The sequence below is a fragment of the Nerophis ophidion genome, linkage group LG26 (assembly GCF_033978795.1).
Source record: "Nerophis ophidion isolate RoL-2023_Sa linkage group LG26, RoL_Noph_v1.0, whole genome shotgun sequence".
Classification (NCBI taxonomy): domain Eukaryota; kingdom Metazoa; phylum Chordata; class Actinopteri; order Syngnathiformes; family Syngnathidae; genus Nerophis; species Nerophis ophidion.
Genome location: NC_084636.1, coordinates 31,639,351 through 31,661,037, shown reverse-complemented (window position 1 = coordinate 31,661,037; position 21,687 = coordinate 31,639,351). Strand labels below are relative to the sequence as shown.

Genomic DNA, 21,687 nt, shown 5'->3' with positions numbered 1-21,687 from the left:
CTCCCCGTGAATGCGTGGGTTCCCTCCGGGTACTCCGGCTTCCTCCCACTTCCAAAGACATGCACCTGGGGATAGGTTGATTGGCAACACTAAATGGTCCCTAGTGTGTGAATGTGAGTGTGAATGTTGTCTGTCTATCTGTGTTGGCCCTGCGATGAGGTGGCGACTTGTCCAGGGTGTACCCTGCCTTCCGCCCGATTGTAGCTGAGATAGGCGCCAGCGCCCCCCGTGACCCCAAAATGGAATAAGCGGTACAAAATGGATGGATGGTCTCTTGCCGTGTTGTTTTTCAGCTGCTCCATCTGCCGCTTGCTCTTCCGCTTGTGTGACGGACTCTCGCTGTCGTGCGGGGTCCATGGACCACCAAATAGGGACATCGTTGAGCAGGGTTTTGACTTTGTTTATTTTAGCAAATAAACACCTTAGTCCAGGTCGCTTTTCAGCTCCTCTTCTCCGCTCGCTCGTCTCTTCCTCTCTCGCTCTGCGTCAGCTTCGTTCTGGCTCCTTTTAGTCTCTCCGCCTCGCTCCCTGACGTTCACGGCTGTCGCCCTTTTATACAGTAAGAGAGGACTGCTTGATTGTCCGATGTGCACGATCCACGCACCTGATCTTGATTGTTGTTTTGCTCCCGGCGCGCACCGCCTCGCTGCTTGCCCGCCGTCCCCACCTCCTCGCCGCCATCTTGGGCTGGGCTATGGTGTGCCCTGCCTCGCCGTCGGACTGCCGGCTCCGCCTCTCCACAGCTTGCTTTTCAGCTTCTTGCGTCGTCTTCTTCCTTGGGCTCTCCATCGCTCTCGTTCGGCATCCGCTTCTCTCTTGCTCCGTCTCTTCTCTTCGTCGCTCTCCCCCACATTCACAGCTGCCGCCCAGTGCGAGACGATTATTTGATTGTGCCTGGCTGGGCGATCCACGCATCTGATAATGTTTTCGGCGTCCACGCCTCCTCGTCGCCATCTTTGAGCGGGCTCCGGTGTGCCCTCCCTTTGCTGTCAGACTGCCATTCCCGCCTCTCCACAGGCTTTTTTGCCGATATTCCGACATTTTCCAACTCTTAATTACCGATACCGATATATACAGTCGTGGAATGAACACATTATTATGCCTAATTTTGTTGTGATGCCCCGCTGGATGCATTAAACAATGTAACAAGGTTTTCCAAAATAAATCAACTCAAGTTATGGAAAAAATTGCCAACATGTCACTGCCATATTTATTATTGAAGTCACAAAGTGCATTGTTTTTTTTTAAACATGCCTCAAAACAGAAGCTTGGAATTTGGGACATGCGAGAGAGCATGAGGAGGTTGAGGTGGGCGGGTTTCGGGGGCGGTGTATATTGTAGCCTCCCGGAAGAGTCAGTGCTGCATGGGGTTCTGGGTATTTGTTCTGTTGTTTTACAGTGCGGATATTCTCCCAAAATGTGTTTCTCATTCTTGTTTGATGTGGGTTCACAGTGTGGCGCATATTTGTAACAGTGTTAAAGTTTTTTATACGGCCACCCTTAGTGTGACCTGTATGGCTGTCGACCAAGTATGCAGTGCATTCACTTTGTGTGAAAAGCCCTAAATATTATGTGAGTGTGCCGGCACGCCAAGGTAGTGCCTTTTAAGGTTTATTGGCGCTCTGTACTTCTCCCTACGTCCATGTACACAGCGGCGTTTTAAAAAGTCATAAATTTGACTTTTTGAAACCGATACCGATAATTTCCAATATTACATTTTAAAGCATTTATCAGCCGATAATATCGGCAGTCCGATATTATCGGACATCTCTAGTTTAAATGTAACTTAGATATTGGGTTTCACTATGTAAAGCGCGATATACATATAATTCATTTCACTTTACACTTTTTAACACAGATTTTTTTACAATTTTGAATTGATTAAGAATCGTAATGAATTTCACTCGTAGTTTGGATCTGAGTCGCGTCTTTCGGGCGAACATGTCGGCGTGTTTGAAGGTGCGCGGCCTTGTGTGCAGGTGGCCGACATGCTGCTGGAGCTGTGCGTCACCGAGCTGGAGGACGTGGCCACCGACTCTCAGAGCGGCCGCCTGTCCTCCCAGCCCGTGGTGGTGGAGAGCAGCCACCCCTACACCGACGACACCTCCACCAGCGGCACCGTCAAGATCCCCGGTAACAAATGTGAATAACGCTGACTGAACTTCCCGTCTGACTGGTTGCTCTGTGCTGAAGGTGCCGAAGGTCTGAGGATCGAGTTCGACCGGCAGTGCTCGACGGAAAGACGCCACGACCCGCTGACGGTCATGGATGGAGCCAACAGGATCATCTCCGTCAGATCAGGTGAGGACAGCCACCCCAATAAAGTTGTGTATAGCACCACCCTTGGATACATTGATGATACAGCAGAAGATTGGGAGAATGTCATGTGGTCAGATGAAACCAAAATAGAACTTTTTGGTATAAACTCAACTCATCGTGTTTAGAGGAAGAAGAATATTGAGTTGCACCCCAAGAACACCAAACCTACTGTGAAGCATGGGGGTGGAAACGTCATGCTTTGGGGCTGTTTTTCTGCTAAGGGGACAGGACGATTGATCCGTGTTAAGGAAAGAATGAATGGGGCCATGTGTCGTGAGATTTTGAGCCAAAACCTCCTTCCATCAGTGAGAGCTTTAAATGGTTGACCAAATACTTATTTTCTACCATAATTTACAAACATTTTTTTCACATTGTCTCTCACAGTTGAAGTGTACCTATGATGAAAATTACAGACCTATGTCATCATTTCAAGTGGGAGAACTTGCACAATAGGTGGCTGACTAAATATTTTTTTGCCCCACTGTATATATATATATACACACACACACACACATATTTATTATATATATATATATATATATATATATATATATATATATATATATGTATATATGTATGTATGTACACACGGTGGTAGAGGGGTTAGTGCGTCTGCCTCACAATACGAAGGTCCTGAGTAGTCCTGGGTTCAATCCCGGGCTCGCGATATTTCTGTGTGGAGTTTGCATGTTCTCCCCGTGAATGCGTGGGTTCCCTCCGGGTACTCCGGCTTCCTCCCACTTCCAAAGACATGCACCTGGGGATAGGTTGATTGGCAACACCAAATTGGCCCTAGTGTGTGAATGTGAGTGTGAATGTTGTCTGTCTATCTGTGTTGGCCCTGCGAGGAGGTGACGACTTGTCCAGGGTGTACACCGCCTTCCGCCCAATTGTAGCTGAGATAGGCACCAGCGCCCCCCGCGACCCCAAAGGGAATAAGCGGTAGAAAATTGATGGATGGATATACAAAATAAATGTATATATATAATACGTGTGTGTGTGTATATATATGTATACATATATATATATATACATATTTGATAAATATATATATGTAATGTGTGTATATATAATAAATGTGTGTGTGTGTATGTATATATATATATATATATATATATATACATACATACATTTATTATATATATATACACATTATATACATATATATGTGTATATATATATGTATACATTATATATATATATATATATATATATATATATATATATATATATATATATATATATGTGTGTGTGTATGTATAGATATACCCGCCCCAAGACATATTTTTTTTCTGTAAATTTAGCCCCCTGGGTCAAAGTAATTGATACTGTAAGACACTAAAACATTAAAAAACAAACAAAAAAACATTAAAGAAACAGGATTTTATGGTAAAAAACACAACTGGCAGCTCTGTTGCTTGAATTTTACGGCTAAAAACAGTGGTATGGTTTCTCCTTTCAATTCCATTTATTCCAATTTTGTATATGCTGTAAAAAAAACAACACTGCTTTTACTGTAAAATTGTGGTGACTGAGCTGCCGGTTTTTAAAGTGAAATTAAATTTTTTTTTTTTGCGGCTTATGTAAAAAAAATATATATATATTGTTTATGTATGGCTCTTAATCAAAAGGTGTTTGATCCCCCTGCCCTGGCCGTAAATACTCGGTTCTTTGTGTGTTCCAGGTCGGGAGTGGACGGACTGGTCCAGTGAGTTAAGGATCCCGGGAGACGAGCTTAAATGGAAATTCACCAGCGACGGCTCCGTTAACGGCTGGGGGTGGCGCTTCACCGTCTACCCCATCATGCCTGCCGCCGGTAAGCACAAAGCCCACGCCGCACACAGCGTTCACATTTCAACCAGTATGCTACCTGGGAATCCATACTCAACGTGACCAGATTTCTGTACTTCTGTGTGCCTTCATAAATAATCATTGATTGATGATATGAACATACTTTTTATGTCACATTTGAAAACGAGACCGTACGTTTGAGTCTCATCTGCAATGCAGTGGGACTTCTAACACATGAGATAATAACTCGGAAGTGGCTTTTTTTTCCATGAAGCGGAATGTGTTACGTTGCGCCCTACAATGTGATTATACTGTAAGGCTGTTTTTATTGTAGAATTCATCTTGGTTGTAATTGTCATTACAACATTTAAATCTTCATGTAAAATTGCCAATCCTAATAATAGCCTGTCAACGGCAATCCAGTTAGCATAGAGCTGGGGCATTATGGAAAATCGGAGCCTTACTTTACGTTTGAGCGTTTTCTACCGAGCATACTTGCTTTGTCAGCGTTATACACTCCTCAGAGGGAGCTAGGCTGAGTCCGCCCAGAGTGCTGCTAGACTGATTGATTCTGTGTTTAGTTTGTAGCGAGTTTGCAACAAGGTATCAAAATATGGCACAGTTTGATTTAACGTGAATCGATTATCCGGTAGTACCGACGGAATTCGATCGGTGCCTCTGAGCGAGCTGAGCCGCCGCTTATGTTTCCAGAACGTCAACGGACTCATAGTGATGTTACTAGTAGTTGACTTGAAAGTGTTTATTCCAACTTGAGGAGAGTCCGCTGCAGTATGCTCACCTGCTAAACACCTTTCTGCTCAACCCCCACCCTCTCTCCTGTCTGCCTGCCTGAGCACTGACTACATGCACTCAGAATATGCACTGCTGATTGGCTGTTGCCGCTCTGCGTGTAACCAATCAGGTGGTTGTGTGGGCTGGACAATGCCGGGTGCTGCAGAGACCTACTGACAGAGGCAGATGCAGAACTTGTTAAGACTGCGGGAAATCCTGCCTCTAAAAGTACCCTATACTTGATATTTACCCCTACAAGGGTACTGATTTCCGATACGTGAAAATTGTAATATTGTAATATTGTTTTTGATAATAAAATGTGTTGCAACAGTCTTTGTAAGTATGACATTCAGTTGCAAAGTTGCAAGTCCAAGACGGTAGATGGCAGTTTATGATGTGTTTGCTAGTTAGTTCAGTCTTTGCTGTCTAGTCTTTTGTGGAGCCCTACAAAGTGGAAGCACTCTAGGTCAGGGGTGGGCATTACGTCGATCGCGATCGACTGGTCGATCTCGGAGAGTGTGTCAGTCGATCTCAAGCCAGGCATTAAAAAATAGACATAAAAATGAGCAATCATCAATCATACCAAGACTTCACTTTCGTCAGTTGTTTGACATTCTCGGCACCCGAGGATCTTGTGAGATGACGCTGGCTGCTGCGAGCTCATATTTAAGAAAAAAATCACTAACAGGGCGGACGCAGAGAAACACGTTTTATTTCTAGAGACTCCGTACCTACTGTCAAAACTCTAAAGACCGACTGCACAGTTCCTGTCTTCACCATAAAAGACCTGTTTCATCCTGCCTGTGCTAACAAAATAAGAGTCTCAGAAAGCTAGCGTGCACAAGCTAGCAAGCTATGGAGTTTGATGCCAATGTATTTCTCCCCCGCCCTCAGCGACCGCTTTCTCACTTGCTTGCCCACCCGCACACTCGCCTGCTGCCAGACATTAAAGGGCCACACACATATGCTACTCTCATAACAAAGTGTTTAAAAACGAGTATGCAAGTTGGACAAATGAGATGCCAAATCCAACCACTTTCATGTGGTATTGGACAGAAAGGAGGACTTTTTTTTCTCTTCCATTTGAAAATGCGGACGTTATCATCATTACTGTCTAATTCCAATCAATGCAAGTCATCAGAATCAGGTAATACACCAACTTATATTCTTGTCTTCATGAAAGAAAGGAATCTATGTGTGTTAAACATGCTTGTATTATCATTAAACACATTTAACTTGTTCACAAAAATGTCTCTTTCATAAATAAATAAATATGAATTATAAATAGGAATGAGGTAGATCTCCTCGACTTGGTCAATTGAAAAGTAGCTCGCCTGCAGAAAAAGTGTGAGCGCCCCTGCTCTAGGTATTGTACTTATTACACATCAGCGGTTTGATTGTAACACGCATCTTAGTTGTACTTTTCATTAACACACTTGAAGGTGTTGATATAGTAGCATGTCAATAGCAAATCCAGTGTATGGCATCAAAAAGCGGAACCTTACTTTACTTACGTTGGAGAGTTTTTTTAAGTCAAATTCTTTGTTGGCATTTGAAATTGCAACATTACTGAGAGGTAGTTTGGCTGAGTCCGCTCTCAGTGCTGCTGGAGTGATCTCCCAGTGCTAAGAAGTACAACCCAGACATTGTAACATTGCACTGTTGGATTTTACGTGAATCGCTGCTCGGTGGGTTTCGGTACAGGATTCTTTACCCATCCCTAATCCTTACATGCTATACCACCACGAGACCAGTGATCGTTTTTACCACAACGGCATTCTGCTCCTCAGGTCCGAAAGACTTGCTGTCCGACCGCTGCATCTTGTCCTGCCCCTCCATGGACTTGGTGACTTGCCTCCTGGACTTCAGGCTCAACTTCGCCTCCAACAGGAGCATCGTGCCCCGCCTGGCTGCTTCCCTGGCGGCGTGCGCCCAGCTTAGCGCGCTAGGTACGATCCAGTCCGTCCGCATTTTTTTTAGCAGACTTTTATTCATCGCACAATGAGGAAATGATGGGGTTGAAGTGAATTTTTTTTACTTCCACTAAGAAAAGCAAAAGGTATCTAGAGTTTGCAATTCCGTTTTTTTTTTACTTGTAAAATGATTGTCCAAGGTGAGTGGAGTGTGTGGATGTTTGGAACAGTTCGAATCGGTTGAAGAATGTGGGATATGGAGAGCTTTGTATATTTAGCATTCATTTTTAACGGAGCTGGGGGTAATTCCGGGTAATCAGGGAATTTTTGGAACTGAGGAACATGCTCCCATGGCTAATCGGATGAGGAATGTGGGATATGCAAGCAGTAGAAAAATGGATGGATGGATGGATGGATGTATATGCAGTAGATGGTATATTTCCGAGTCATTGTCAACATGGAGAAAATTACCGGAAAAACGGAAATTTTTGGAAAGGGACAACACGTTTTGTGTTCGACGTATGTGAAGAGTAGTGTGAGTGGATGGTTAAAAGGTCGGAATCAGGTAAAAAAAAATCTCAAAATTCTGCGCAATGTGTACATAACGAAGAATACGTCCATTCGTTTGAATGGAAATTTCCCGGGGATTTTGGGAAAAACGAGAATTTCGCAAAAAATATTGATACTAGAACAATTGTCCTAGATGTTAGGAATGGGTGGGTGTTGGAACTTTTTTAATTTGTGGATGTTGAATGGGTTGAAGAATGTGGGATATGGAATGGTTTGTATATTCAATGGGGGAAATTCCTGGTAATTCCAGGTAATCAGGGAATTTTTGGAACTCCCACGGCTTGAATGAAAATCGGATGAGGAATGTGGGATATGCAAGCGGTAGAAAATGGATGGATGGATGGATGTATATTTCCCATTTACTGTCATTGGGGAGAAAATTACCAAAAATTCCAGGGAAATCGGGGAATTTTGGGAAAGACACTACATGTTTTGTGTTTGACGTATGTGAAGAGTATCAATCAATCAATCAATGTTTACTTATATAGCCCTAAATCACTAGTGTCTCAAAGGGCTGCACAAACCACAACACAAACCACTACGACATCTTCGATAGGCCCACATAAGGGCAAGGAAAACTCACACCCAGTGGATGGACGGTTGAAAGGTCGGAATCAGGTATAAAAATGGCGCACAATTTGGAGTATTTTGGGCAATGTATAACTATGAATACGTCCATTTATTTCAATGGGAATTTCGGGAAAACCGATAATTTTTTTAAATATTGATACCAGCACAATTGTCCCCGATGTCATGAATGGGATACTGGCTTGAATGAAAATCAGATGAGAAATGTGGGTTTTGGAGTAAATGGTATATTTCCAATTTACTGTCATTGGGGAGAAAATTACCAAAAATTTCAGGAAAACCAGGAATTTGGGAAAGGGACAACATGCTTGATGGTTGAAATGTCGGAATCGGGTAACAAAATGGTGCAGAATTTTTCAGAATTTTAGGCAATGTGTACTATGAATACGTCCATTTATTTGAATGGGAATTTCCCGAAAATTTTGGGAAAACCGATAATTTTTTAAAATATTGATACTAGAACAATTGTCCCCGATGTCATGAATGGGTTGCTGGCTTGAATGAAAATCAGATGAGAAATGTGGGTTTTGAAGTAAATGGTATATTTCCAGTTTACTGTCATTGGGGAGAAAATTACCAAAAATTTCAGGAAAATCAGGAATTTGGGAAAGGGACAACATGTTTGATGGTTGAAAGGTCGGAATCAGGTAACAAAATGGTGCAGAATTTTTCAGAATTTTGGGCAATGTGTACTATGAATACGTCCATTTATTTGAATGGGAATCTCCTGGAAATTTGTGGATTTTCGGGAAAACAGAATTTTTTTTTTTAGAATATTGATAATAGCACAATTGTCCTAGATAATATGAATGGGTTGGTGTTGGAACTTTTAAATACAGTTGAAGAATGTTGACGTAGTAACAGTTTGAATTTAAATGGGTATTTTGGAATTTGTGGAATCGCTGGAAAACCGGGACTATGTAGGAAAAGTAAAACGGAAGTTTTGAAGGTGGAATGGTCAAAAACTGTTGGAAAATGTGGACTGTGAAAACTTTCCAGGAAGAAGTGAAAATAGGGCTTTGGAAAACCGGGAATTCTGGGAATTCCTGGAATTATTTTGAACTTGTAAAATGGTAGTTTGATTGTCCAAAGTGTGTAAATGTTGAATGGGTTAAAGAATGCGGGATATTGAATGGTTTGTATATTGCCCATTCATTTTCAGTAGGGGAAATTCCAGGTGATCAAGGAATTTTCGGAACTGAGGAACATGCTGGCTTGAATGAAAATTGGATGAGATATGTGGGATGTGCAGTAGATGGTATATTTCCGAGTCATTGTCAACAGGGAGAAAATTACGGGAAAAACGGAAATTTTTGGAAAGGGACAACACGTTTAGTGTTCGACGTATGTGAAGAGTGGATGGTTAAAAGGTCGGAATCAGGTAAAAAAAAAAAATCTCAAAGTTCTGCGCAATGTATACATAACGAAGAATACGTCCATTCATTTGAATGGAAATTTCCCGGGGATTTCGGGAAAAACGAGAATTTCGAAAAAAATATTGATACTAGAACAATTGTCCTGGATGTTATGAATGGGTGGGTGTTGGAACTTTTTTAATTTGTGGATGTTGAATGGGTTGAAGAATGTGGGATATGGAATGGTTTGTATGTTCAATGGGGGAAATTTCTGGTAATTCCAGGTAATCAGGGAATTTTTGGAACTGAGGAACATGCTGGTTTGAATGAAAATCGGATGAGATATGTGGCATATGCTGTAAATTGTATATTTCCCATTTATTGTCAATAGGGAGACAATTTCTGTTAATTCCAGGAAAACCGGGAATTTTGGGAAAGGGAAAACATGTTTTGTGTCTGACATGTGAAGAGTGGTGAAAGGTCGGAACGGGGTAAAAACTGGTGCAGAGTTTTAGACAATGTAGTACTATGAATAGGTCCATTCCTTTGAAGATGACAATGAATGTTGGTGGCAGCTGCAGGACACAGGATGTGGGCTCTCCAAAGACTGAGGAAGCTCCTGACCACGGAGTTTGGGCAGTCCATCAACATCAACAGGCTGCTGGGAGACACTGAGGGCGAGACTCGCTCCATGGTGAGTCACTGCTCGGCCGGGAGAAGCTTCCCTTAAGCCTTGTTACCGGGGCGGTATAGCTCGGTTGGTAGAGTGGCCGTGCCAGCAACTTGAGGGTCGCAGGTTCGATTCCCGCTTCAGCCATCCTCGCCACTGCCGTTGTGTCCTTGGGCAAGACACTTTACCCACCTGCTCCCAGTGCCACCCACACTGGTTTAAATGTAACTTAGAGATTGGGTTTCACTATGTAAAGCGCTTTGAGTCACTAGAGAAAAGCGCTATATAAATATAATTCACTTCACTTCACTTGTTGACACTCTTGTCTGCAAAGTAGACACACAATTCCCTTCTCTCACCGAGAAATGTCATGTGAATGCTGAGAAGCCACAGGCGAAGTAACAAAAAATTTGACACTGAGGTGTATGTATACCTGTTGAATTAGATTTAAAAATTGTTAGCTCGCTCAAATTCTAACTGCAGCTTTCGTCAAGTGCCAAACTACAATACTTTGCGTTGTATTCGTAAAAAAATTGCTTAAAATGCTAGCATGCTAACATTAGCATGCATGAAGTACCAAAATATGACACTTGTTATACCTATAAAATTTGTTTAAATAGCTAGCCTATTAGCGTTAGCATGCTAACAGCATTTGTCAAGTAACACAATATTTGACGCTGAGATCTATACTTGCTAAATTAGCTAAAAAAAAATTGTTAGCGTGCTAGAATTCTAACTGCATAATGCGTCAAGTGCCAAAATACAACACTTTGCGATGTATACATAAAAAAATGCTTAAAATGCTAGCATGCTAACATTGGCATGCATCAAGTACCAAAATATGACACTGGTGTATACCTATAAAATTTGTTAAAAATGCTAGCCTACTGGCATTAGCATGCAAATATCATTCGTCAAGTAACAAAATATTTGTCGCTGAGGTGTATATCATCAAAATTTGGGGGAAAAAAATTGCTCCTCAGCATACTAACAGCATTCGTCAAGTAACCAAATATGACACTGGTATATGCCTATAAAATTTACTAAAAAATCTAGCCTACTAGTGTTAGCATGCTATCAGGAAATGTGAAGTGATAAAATATTTGACGTTGGTGTATACCTGCCAAATTAGCCCAAAAATTTTTTAACCTGCTAAAATTCTAACTGCAGCATGCGTCAAGCTCCAAAATACAATACTTTGCGATGTATACCTAAAAATTTGCTTAAAGTGCTCGCATGCTAACATTAGCATGCATCAATTACCAAAATAGGACACTGGTGGATACAGTTACCAAAATAGGACACTGGTGGATACCTATAAAATTTGTTAAAAAAGCTAGCCTACTAGCGTTAGCATGCTGAGATAATTCGTCACATAACAAAATATTTGATGTTGAGGTGTATATCTGCTGAATTAGTTTAAAATAAAAATTGTTAGCCTGCTAAAATTCTAACCGCAGCATGTGTCAAGTGTTAAAATACATTACTTTGCAATGTATACTTAAAAATTGGCTTAAAATGCTATCATGCTAACATTAGCATGCATCAAGCACCAAAACATGACACTGGTGTACACCTATAAATTAGTTAAAAATGTTAGCCTACTAACGTTTGCATGCTAACATCATTCGTCAAGTAACAAACTATTTGACGCTGAGGTGTATATCATCAAAATTTGTGGGAAAAAAATGCTTCTTAGCATACTAACAGCATTCGTCAAGTAACAAAATATGACAGTTATATGCCTATAAAATGACGTAAAAAAAAAAAAAAGCTAGCCTACTAGTGTAAGCATGCTGATAGGATTTGTTAAGTAACAAAATATTTGAAGCTGATTTGTATACCTGTTAAATTAGCTTAAAAACGTTTTAGCATGCTAAATTTCTAACTGTAGAATGCATCAAGCACCAAAATATATTACTCAGGAATGTATATTTGAAAATGTTGTTTAAAATGCTAGCACGTTAACATTAGCATGCATCAAGTACCGAAATATGACACTGGTAGATACCTTCACACTTTGTTAAAAAAGCTAGCCTACTAGCGTATCATGCTAACATCATTCATCAAGTAACAAAATATTTGATGCTGAAGTGTATCCCTGCTTAAGTAGCTAAAAAATGTTTAGCAGTTTAAAATTCTAACCGCAGCGTGCGTCAAGTGCTAAAATACATTACTTATTGCTTAAAATGCCAGCATGCTAAGATTAGCATGCATCAAGTAACACAATATGACACTGGTATATACCTTTAAAATGTGTTAAAAATGCTAGCCTACTAGCATTAGCATGCTAACATCATTCGTCAAGTAACAAAATATTTGATGCTGAGGTGTATACCTGCTAAATTATCCCCCCAAAAATTCTTAGCATGCTAAAATCCTAACTGCAGCCTGCGTCAAGTGCCAGAATACGATGTGTACTTGAAAATGTGCTTAAAATGCAAGCATGCTGACATTAGCATGCATCAAGTACCAAAATATGACAGTGGTGTATACCGTTAACATTTCTAAAAAAAAAAGCTAGCCTACTACGGTTAGCATGCTATCAGGATATGTCAAGTAACAAAATATTTGCGCTGAGGTGTATTATCTGCTAGATTAGCTAAACAAATTTGTTAGCCTGCTAAAATTCTAACTGCAGCATGCGTTAAGTGTAAAAATACATTACTTTGCAATGTATAACAGTCGGAATTCCATCTTTTTTAATCTCGGGGGGGAAAAAATGATCTTCCGTTTTTCCGTTTTTTTTCCCGTCCCTAAGTCAAGATTAGTTTACTTGCCGATTCGTCTTTTGTAATCGAGACGTAGCTTATATTACGCCGTAGTCGATTGGTCGATATGTTCCTTGCGACCAATCAGGACGTCTGTTATGAATGATGACGTCATTACCGCCATTTTCCAAATGTAAACGATGTCGGTTCTCGAGAGAAAGGACGCTTCACAAGCAAAAGAAATTGATAAACATGTCAAAAATAAGTGTAGATGGGACTGGATGGAATGGGAAATCACTGATACTGTCGGGAAGAAGGAAGTTACGACTTTGTTCGGCGATTGACTTTTGGATGTGAGCAAACCTTACGGACTTCATCCTTTGTTTACATCGACAACTGCAGTAGACATCGAGAGGAAAGATCCACCCAAACAACCCACTTCAGTTGCAGACAGGCTAGTTAATAATGAGGTAAGATAAAAAATATTTGCTAGCGAAATAAGCATTTTTGTTTTAAATATCAACCAATTATTGCTTTGCGAAATATAAACGGGTTCTTCTCAAAATAAAAAGCCACGTGAAAATATATCATGAAATTACAGAAATTCAAAGAGTCGCATTATTGATTCCAGTTAATTTATTTGAAATAAATGTTCATATAATACTATTTTGTAATATTAAGTTCTTATGTAGTCTCTTGAAACAATATTGTCAGTTGTGTAACATTCTTGAAGGTTTCACACTTGTTTCATGCAATATGTCAGTGTCCTCACATTATTATTATTTCTTATTTTTAAATATGGGTAAACAATACTAAACATGTTTAATTATTTTCATAAATTTATATCCTATTTTGGCGAAAAGAATGAAATGTTTACATTCGGTATTTTGTTATATTTATAACTAACTTGTAGGCAATCAGGCATATACATAAAACTGAATTGTTATTAGTGGTTATGTATTTTACAATTAATGCTACTTTCTGATAGCATATATCATGTAATAGTCGAAACTTTAAATATATTTTGTGTAATAATAAATCTTGGCAAACCTATTACACCACTGATCTTTTTTTTTACCCCATATACACAATATCTGTCTTTAAACACTAAGATATTTTCTTCAAATGGTGCTGTCTTTGTTAATTTTAGGAGAAAACCAGGAGTTTCGGGGGGGCGTTGCCCCACTTGTCCCCCCCACCAGGGCACCGCTCTGGACCTGGCTGGGGGCCTTTGTTGTCCCCCAGACCCCCGTAAATTTTTTCAGTCTTTTTCATTGTGGTCAAATCACATGCCTGGTATACCTAAAAAATTGTTTAAAATGCTAGCATGCGAACATTAGCATGCCTCGAGTACCAAAATATTACACTGGTGTGTACCTATAAAGTTAGTTAAAAATGCTAGCTTATTAGCATTAGCATGCTAACATCATTCATCAAGTAACAAAATATTTGATGCTAGTTAAAAATGCTAGCTTATTAGCATTAGCATGCTATCATTTTTCGTTAAATAACAAATTATTTGACGCTGAGGTACCTATCATCAAAATTTGCGGAAAAAAAGCTATCATGCTAATATTCTACGGGACTCACGGGGGGTGGGGGGGGGGGGGGGGGGGGGGGGGGGGGGGGGGCGGCTTCTCGCCCCAGGAAATATTTGAGTATGTGTAGAATGTTCAGTGTTGCTGTTGTGTGTCTCAAGAGTTTCACAGGCAGTGCACTGGCCGCACTGGTCAAGGGTCTCCCGGAGGCCTTGCAGAGGCAGTACGAGTACGAGGACCCCATCGTCAGGGGAGGCAAGCAGCTGCTCCACAGCCCCTTCTTCAAGGTGTGCTCATGTTGCCTTCGTCGGCGTGGAGATGTGCGAGATGACAAGGTGGACGCTTACTCCCTCAGGTGTTGGTGGCCCTGGCCTGCGACCTGGAGCTGGACACCCTGCCGTGTTGCGCCGAAGCCCACAAGTGGGCCTGGTTCCGCCGCTACTGCACAGCCTCCAGAGTGGCCGTGGCTCTGGATAAAAGGACGTCCTTCCCCAGAGCCTTCCTGGATGAAGTGAGTCTCGCCTCGCCCCATCTTTTCTTGTGAAAGACGGAGCATTTTTCGGGAAGCTGTTTTTATACCCAATCATGGCACCCACCTGTTCCCAATTAGCCTGCACACCTGTGGGATGTTCCAAATAAGTGTTTGATGAGCATTCCTCAACTTGATCAGTATTTATCGCCACCTTTCCTTACTTCTTTGTCACGTGTTGCTGGCATCAAATTCTAAAGTTCATCATTATTTGCAGCCTTCCCGGTAAGGTTTATTCAGGTGTACTACGCCGGATAGTCGAACCTCGGATTCAGGAGGAACAGTGTGGTTTTCGTCCTGGTCGTGGAACTGTGGACCAGCTCTATACTCTCGGCAGGGTTCTTGAGGGTGCATGGGAGTTTGCCCAACCAGTCTATCAATCAATCAATCAATCAATGTTTATTTATATAGCCCCAAATCACAAATGTCTCAAAGGACTGCACAAATCATTACGACTACAACATCCTCGGAAGAACCCACAAAAGGGCAAGGAAAACTCACACCCAATGGGCAGGGAGAATTCACATTCAGTGGGACGCCAGCGACAATGCTGACTATGAGAAACCTTGGAGAGGACCTCAGATGTGGGCAACCCCCCCCCTCTAGGGGACCGAAAGCAATGGATGTCGAGCGGGTCCAACATGATACTGTGAAAGTTCAATCCATAGTGGCTCCAAGACAGCAGCGAGAGTCCCGTCCACAGGAAACCATCTGAAGCGGATCAGCAGCGTAGAGATGTCCCCAACCGATACAGGCGAGCGGTCCATCCTGGGTCCCGACGAGCGGTCCATCCTGGGTCTCGACTCTGGACAGTCAGTACTTCATCCATGGTCATCGGACCGGACCCCCTCCACAAGGGAGGGGGGGACATAGGAGAAAGAAAAGAAGCGGCAGATCAACTGGTCTAAAAAGGAGGTCTATTTAAAGGCTAGAGTATACAAATGAGTTTTAAGATGAGACTTAAATGCTTCTACTGAGGTAGCATCTCGAACTGTTACCGGGAGGGCATTCCAGAGTACTGGAGCCCGAACGGAAAACGCTCTATAGCCCGCAGACTTTTTTTGAGCTCTAGGAATCACTAATAAGCCGGAGTCTTTTGAACGCAGATTTCTTGCCGGGACATACGGTACAATACAATCGGCAAGATAGGCTGGAGCTAGACCGTGTAGTATTTTATACGTAAGTAATAAAACCTTAAAGTCACATCTTAAGTGCACAGGAAGCCAGTGCAGGTGAGCCAGTACAGGCGTAATATGATCAAACTTTCTTGTTCTTGTCAAAAGTCTAGCAGCCGCATTTTGTACCAACTGTAATCTTTTAATGCTAGACATGGGGAGACCCGAAAATAATACGTTACAGTAATCGAGACGAGACGTAACAAACGCATGGATAATGATCTCGGCGTCTCCAGTGGACAAAATGGAGCGAATTTTAGCGATATTACGGAGATGAAAGAAGGCCGTTTTAGTAACGCTTTTAATGTGTGACTCAAAGGAGAGAGCTGGGTCGAAGATAATACCCAGATTTTTTACAGAGTCACCTTGTTTTATTATTTGGTTGTCAAATGTTAAAGTTGTATTATTAAATAGAGGTCGGTGTCTAGCAGGACCGATAATCAGCATTTCCGTTTTTTTGGCATTAAGTTGCAAAAAGTTAGCGGACATCCATTGTTTAATTTCATTAAGACACGCTTCCAACTGACTACAGTCCGGCATGTTGGTCAGCTTTAGGGGCATGTAGAGTTGGGTGTCATCAGCATAACAGTGAAAGCTAATACCGTATTTGCGTATGACGTCACCTAGCGGCAGCATGTAGATGCTGAAGAGTACAGGGCCAAGGACCGAACCCTGGGGAACTCCACACGTTACCTTAACATAGTCCGAGGTCACACTGTTATAGGAGACGCACTGCATCCTATCAGTAAGATAAGAGTTAAACCATGACAGGGCTGAGTCTGACATACCAATTCGTATTTTGATACGCTCTAATAAAATATTATGATCGACGGTATCGAAAGCAGCGCTAAGATCGAGGAGCAGCAACATAGATGACGCATCAGAGTCCATCGTTAGCAATAGATCATTAGTCAATTTTGCGAGGGCTGTCTCAGTCGAGTGATTTGCCCTGAAACCGGATTGAAAGGTTTCACATAGATTGTTAAACGCTAAGTGCTCATTTAGCTGCTCCGCAACAATTTTTTCGAGGATTTTCGAAATAAAGGGAAGGTGAGACACCGGTCGGTAGTTTACCATGAGGTCAGGATCGAGGTTAGGTCTTTTAAGGAGAGGATGAATAACCGCTTTTTTGAATGCAACGGGAACAGTGCCCGAGGAAAGTGATAAGTTTATAATATTTAGCACTGATGGACCTAATAATACAAAAAGCTCCTTGATAAGTTTCCCAGGAAGTGGGTCAAGTAAACATGTTGTTTGTTTTATTCCATTTACACGTTGTAACAATCCTTCTAATGTTATTTCATCAAAACGAGAGAAACTATTTTGGATATTTGCAGTATCCGCCGTATATACAATCGTATCTGTGTTACTATAACCCCGTTGTAGCTGGGACGCATTGTCTTTAATCTCCTTTCTAATAAGTTCAATTTTCTTATTAAAGAACTTCATAAAGTCATCTGCCGAATGGGTGGAGCTACTGGAAGGAGTCCCTTGTTGGGTTAGCGATGCTACAGTACTAAACAAAAATTTTGGATCGTTTTTATTAATGCGGATGAGATTTGAGTAATAATTAGTTTTAGCTAAGGTAAGCATGCGTTTATAAGTTATTAAACTATCACTCCATGCTTGATGGTGCACCTCAAGTTTAGTCGTGCGCCATTTGCGTTCCAGCTTTCTACATAATAATTTCTGAGCTCTAGTTTCTTCAGTAAACCATGGCGTACGCCTATTTGGAGCCTTTTTTAACTTCAGCGGTGCTATACTATCAATGGTTTCGCGCAGGGCGTTGTTAAAGTTGTTAGTGAGGTTATCAATAGAGCCCACATACTTTGGGAACGGTGCCATTACCGAGGGCAGTAGGTCCGCAAGAGTCGTCGTTGTGGCAGCATTAATGTTGCGGCTGCTATAGCAGTTATTATTCTTATTAGCTTGCCGAACATGAGTCTGAACTTCGAATTTTATAAGGTAATGATCGGACATTACTTTAGTATACGGGAGTATCATAACTTTGGAGACGGTGATACCTCTGACAAGCACTAGGTCTATCGTATTGCCGCTGCGATGCGTCGGTTCATTTATTATTTGTGTAAGACCACAGCTATCAATTATAGTCTGGAGCGCCACGCACGGTGGGTCCAATGGGGTATTCATATGGATATTAAAGTCCCCCATTATAATTATATTATCGGCGTGCGTCACTAGATCAGCAACAAACTCTGAGAATTCACTAATAAAGTCCGAATAGGGCCCTGGGGGGCGGTAGATAACGGCCAGGCACAGAGGCAGAGGTGTGGCAGACTTCATAGAAAGCACCTCAAACGATTTATATTTATTATTTAAGTTAGGACTAAAGTTAAAGTTTTCGTTGTATATCAGTGCGACACCCCCTCCCCTTTTGAGGTGACGGGCAATATGCGCATTCGTATAGTTAGGAGGGGATGCCTCATTTATCGCAAAAAACTCGTCTGGTTTAAGCCAGGTTTCGCTAAGACCGATGACGTTAAGGTTGTTGTCTCTAATGACCTCATTGACTAATAACGTTTTGGGAGACAAAGATCTGATGTTTAGAAAGCCCATATTATAGGTAGTGGGCTGTTTTAAGGAGTTGTTGATGAAATTATCCGTCGTAGCAATATTAATAATGTTACGTTTATTATGCGCAGTGTACTTAAAATAATTACGACCATATCTAGGAATTGATATGACGGGAATTTTCAGATTGTCTACTTGGCGCTGCGATAAACTGAACGCATCATAATTTGCCACCTCAGTAGAGCGCATGTCTAACTCTGACGTAGTCATAGACACAGTAGAAAAAACATTTTGTGAGTTGTGTATTATTCTACGAAAATTGCTATGTGTACAGGGATCATCCAGCCTGGCGCTGGCTAGTTCTAACTTAACTGACTCCATACCCAGGCTAGCAGGCTCTGTAATTGCCTGTGACCGGGCTTGCTCTAGTGCAGTTAGTCAAATGTGGCTCAATGCGAAGTCTATGTTCCGAGACAAGAGGATAGCGCCTTCCTGGTTAGGGTGAAGGCCGTCTCTCCTCAGCAAGCCAGGTTTGCCCCAGAAAGAGGGCCAATTATCAATAAACGTAAATCCCTGTTGTCTGCAGAAGCTATCCAGCCACCTGTTAAGAGAGACTAATCTGCTATATCTCTCATCATTGCCTCTCCCAGGCAGGGGGCCAGAGACAATTACTCGATGCCTGGACATCTTTCTGGCGAGATTACAAGCCCTGGCTATGTTTCTCTTTGTAATCTCTGATTGTCTCATCCTAACGTCATTGGAGCCAACGTGTATTACTATATTCGCATAACTAGTGGTGCGGTTAGCCTGCCGTACGTGTTTACTAGACCTGTTGCGAGTTAGCTCCCTAAGATTAGCTTCAATGTCAGGTGCTCTGCCCCCGGGAATACACTTAATTGTGGCTGGTTTGCTAAGCTTTATGTTTCGGGTGATGGAGTCCCCTATGACTAAAGTGTGGTGCCCGGTAGACTGGGGTGTAGGACTAGCTAAAGGGCTAAATCTATTATGCGTCTCAACCGGTACACCGTAGCTTGTAGGCCGCTTAGGGCTGCTACAAGCTGGGCTAGTTAGCTCGCTACAGCTAACGCTAGCAGATGTGTCCGCAACATCTAAAGTTACGAAATTACACTGCTCTAACTGGCGGACACGGCTCTCTAGCAAAGCCAACCTATCCATGAGTAAAGTGCACGAAGCGCAGGAAGCCATACTCACAGAAACTTTCCGTCGCCGAGTGGGGTGCCAGCTGTCTTCGGGAAGTGATGGTCACGGTGGCGGGGGAGAAGCTTCCTTCAGACCGGCGCTGCCTTTCTCCGCTAGCCTCGTTAGCTTAGCAGCTAGCTAGCTGAGGGCGGAGTGGTGAGACAGAGATCGGGTGATTTGCAAGTTAAATGGAACTATTAAATATGTTCGATAAGTTGTAAATAAAGCTGCAAAACAGTTAAAATCACACAGATAGAACGATACTTAGCTTTTTTGCAACAAGAGCAGTCGGCGAGCAGTCATTCACATTCTACATGTGCTTTGTGGACTTGGAGAAGGCATTCGACCGTGTCCCTCGGGAAGTCCTGTGGGGAGTGCTCAGAGAGTATGGGGTACCGGACTGTCTTATTGTGGCGGTCCGCTCCCTGTACGATCAGTGCCAGAGCTTGGTCCGCATTGCCGGCAGTAAGTCGGACACATTTCTAGTGAGGGTTGGACTCCGCCAAGGCTGTCCTTTGTCACCGATTCTGTTCATAACTTTTATGGACAGAATTTCTAGGCGCAGTCAAGGCGTTGAGGGGTTCCGGTTTGGTGACCGCAGGATTAGGTCTCTGCTTTTTGCAGATGATGTGGTCCTGATGGCTTCATCTGACCGGGATCTTCAGCTCTCGCTGGATCGGTTCGCAGCCGAGTGTGAAGCGACCGGAATGAGAATCAGCACCTCCAAGTCCGAGTCCATGGTCCGTGGAATGCCATCTCCGGGTTGGGGAGGAGACCCTGCCCCAAGTGGAGGAGTTCAAGTACCTAGGAGTCTTGTTCACGAGTGGGGGAAGAGTGGATCGTGAGATCGACAGGCGGATCGGTGCGGCGTCTTCAGTAATGTGGACGTTGTATCGATCCGTTGTGGTGAAGAAGGAGCTGAGCCGGAAGGCAAAGCTCTCAATTTACCGGTCGATCTACGTTCCCATCCTCACCTATGGTCATGAGCTTTGGGTCATGACCGAAAGGATAAGATCACGGGTACAAGCGGCCCAAATGAGTTTCCAGGTCTCTCCCTTAGAGATAGGGTGAGAAGCTCTGCCATCCGGGAGGAACTCAAAGTAAAGCCGCTGCTCCTCCACATCGAGAGGAGCCAGATGAGGTGGTTCGGGCATCTGGTCAGGATGCCACCTGAACGCCTCCCTAGGGAGGTGTTTAGGGCACGTCCAACCGGTAGGAGGCCACGGGGAAGACCCAGGACACGTTGGGAAGACTATGTCTCCCGGCTGGCCTGGGAACGCTTCGGGATCCCCTGGGAAGAGCTAGACGAAGTGGCTTTGGAGAGGGAAGTCTGGGTTTCCCTACTTAGGCTGTTGCCCCCGCGACCCGACCTCGGATAAGCGGAAGAAGATGGATGGATCATTATTTGCAAAAAAAAAAAAATATTTATCAGTTTGAACATCAAATATGTTGTCTTTGTAGCATATTTAACTGAATATGGGTTGAAAAGGATTTGCAAATCATTGTATTCCGTTTGTATTTACATCTAACACAATTTCCCAGCTCATATAGAATGTGTACACCCCAGCTCTGCACGGGACTTACTCTCTGCCATGTCTGCAAGGTGACCAAGAAGATCCGCGAGCTGATGGCCGACCACGAGAGCATGAACGTCCTGCACGAGAGTCACGACTTGTTCAAGCGCGAGCACGACGAGCAGCTGGTGCAGTGGATGAACCGCCGGCCAGACGACTGGACCCTCTCTGCCGGTGGCAGCGGCACCATCTACGGCTGGGGCCACAACCACCGCGGTCAGCTGGGGGGCATCGAAGGGGCAAAGGTCAAAGTGCCCACCCCGACCGAGACCCTCTCCACTCTGCGGCCCGTGCAGCTCATTGGAGGCGAGCAAACTCTGTTTGCCGTGACCGCGGATGGAAATGTGAGCAGTCATATCACTTACTCCTAGCAGGTCTCCACAACAGAAGAGTATTAGAAAGTGTCCAGTAACAAACGTGTCCACTTATA

The 21,687-nt window shown here is 42.9% G+C and overlaps 1 protein-coding gene across 7 annotated transcripts in view; it reads left to right on the top strand.

The window, feature by feature from the left end:
- The window catches only part of herc2 (HECT and RLD domain containing E3 ubiquitin protein ligase 2), a 274,014-nt gene that overhangs the window by 183,434 nt on the left and 68,893 nt on the right, over positions 1-21,687 (top strand). For all 7 annotated transcript variants that reach the window (XM_061888270.1, XM_061888266.1, XM_061888265.1 and 4 more), the window contains exons 69-76: positions 1,980-2,133; positions 2,194-2,301; positions 4,004-4,135; positions 6,693-6,851; positions 9,904-10,022; positions 14,409-14,534; positions 14,603-14,758; positions 21,287-21,601. In XM_061888270.1, coding sequence (XP_061744254.1) covers positions 1,980-2,133; positions 2,194-2,301; positions 4,004-4,135; positions 6,693-6,851; positions 9,904-10,022; positions 14,409-14,534; positions 14,603-14,758; positions 21,287-21,601 — 1,269 coding nt within the window. The remainder of the gene's footprint in view (positions 1-1,979; positions 2,134-2,193; positions 2,302-4,003; positions 4,136-6,692; positions 6,852-9,903; positions 10,023-14,408; positions 14,535-14,602; positions 14,759-21,286; positions 21,602-21,687) is intronic.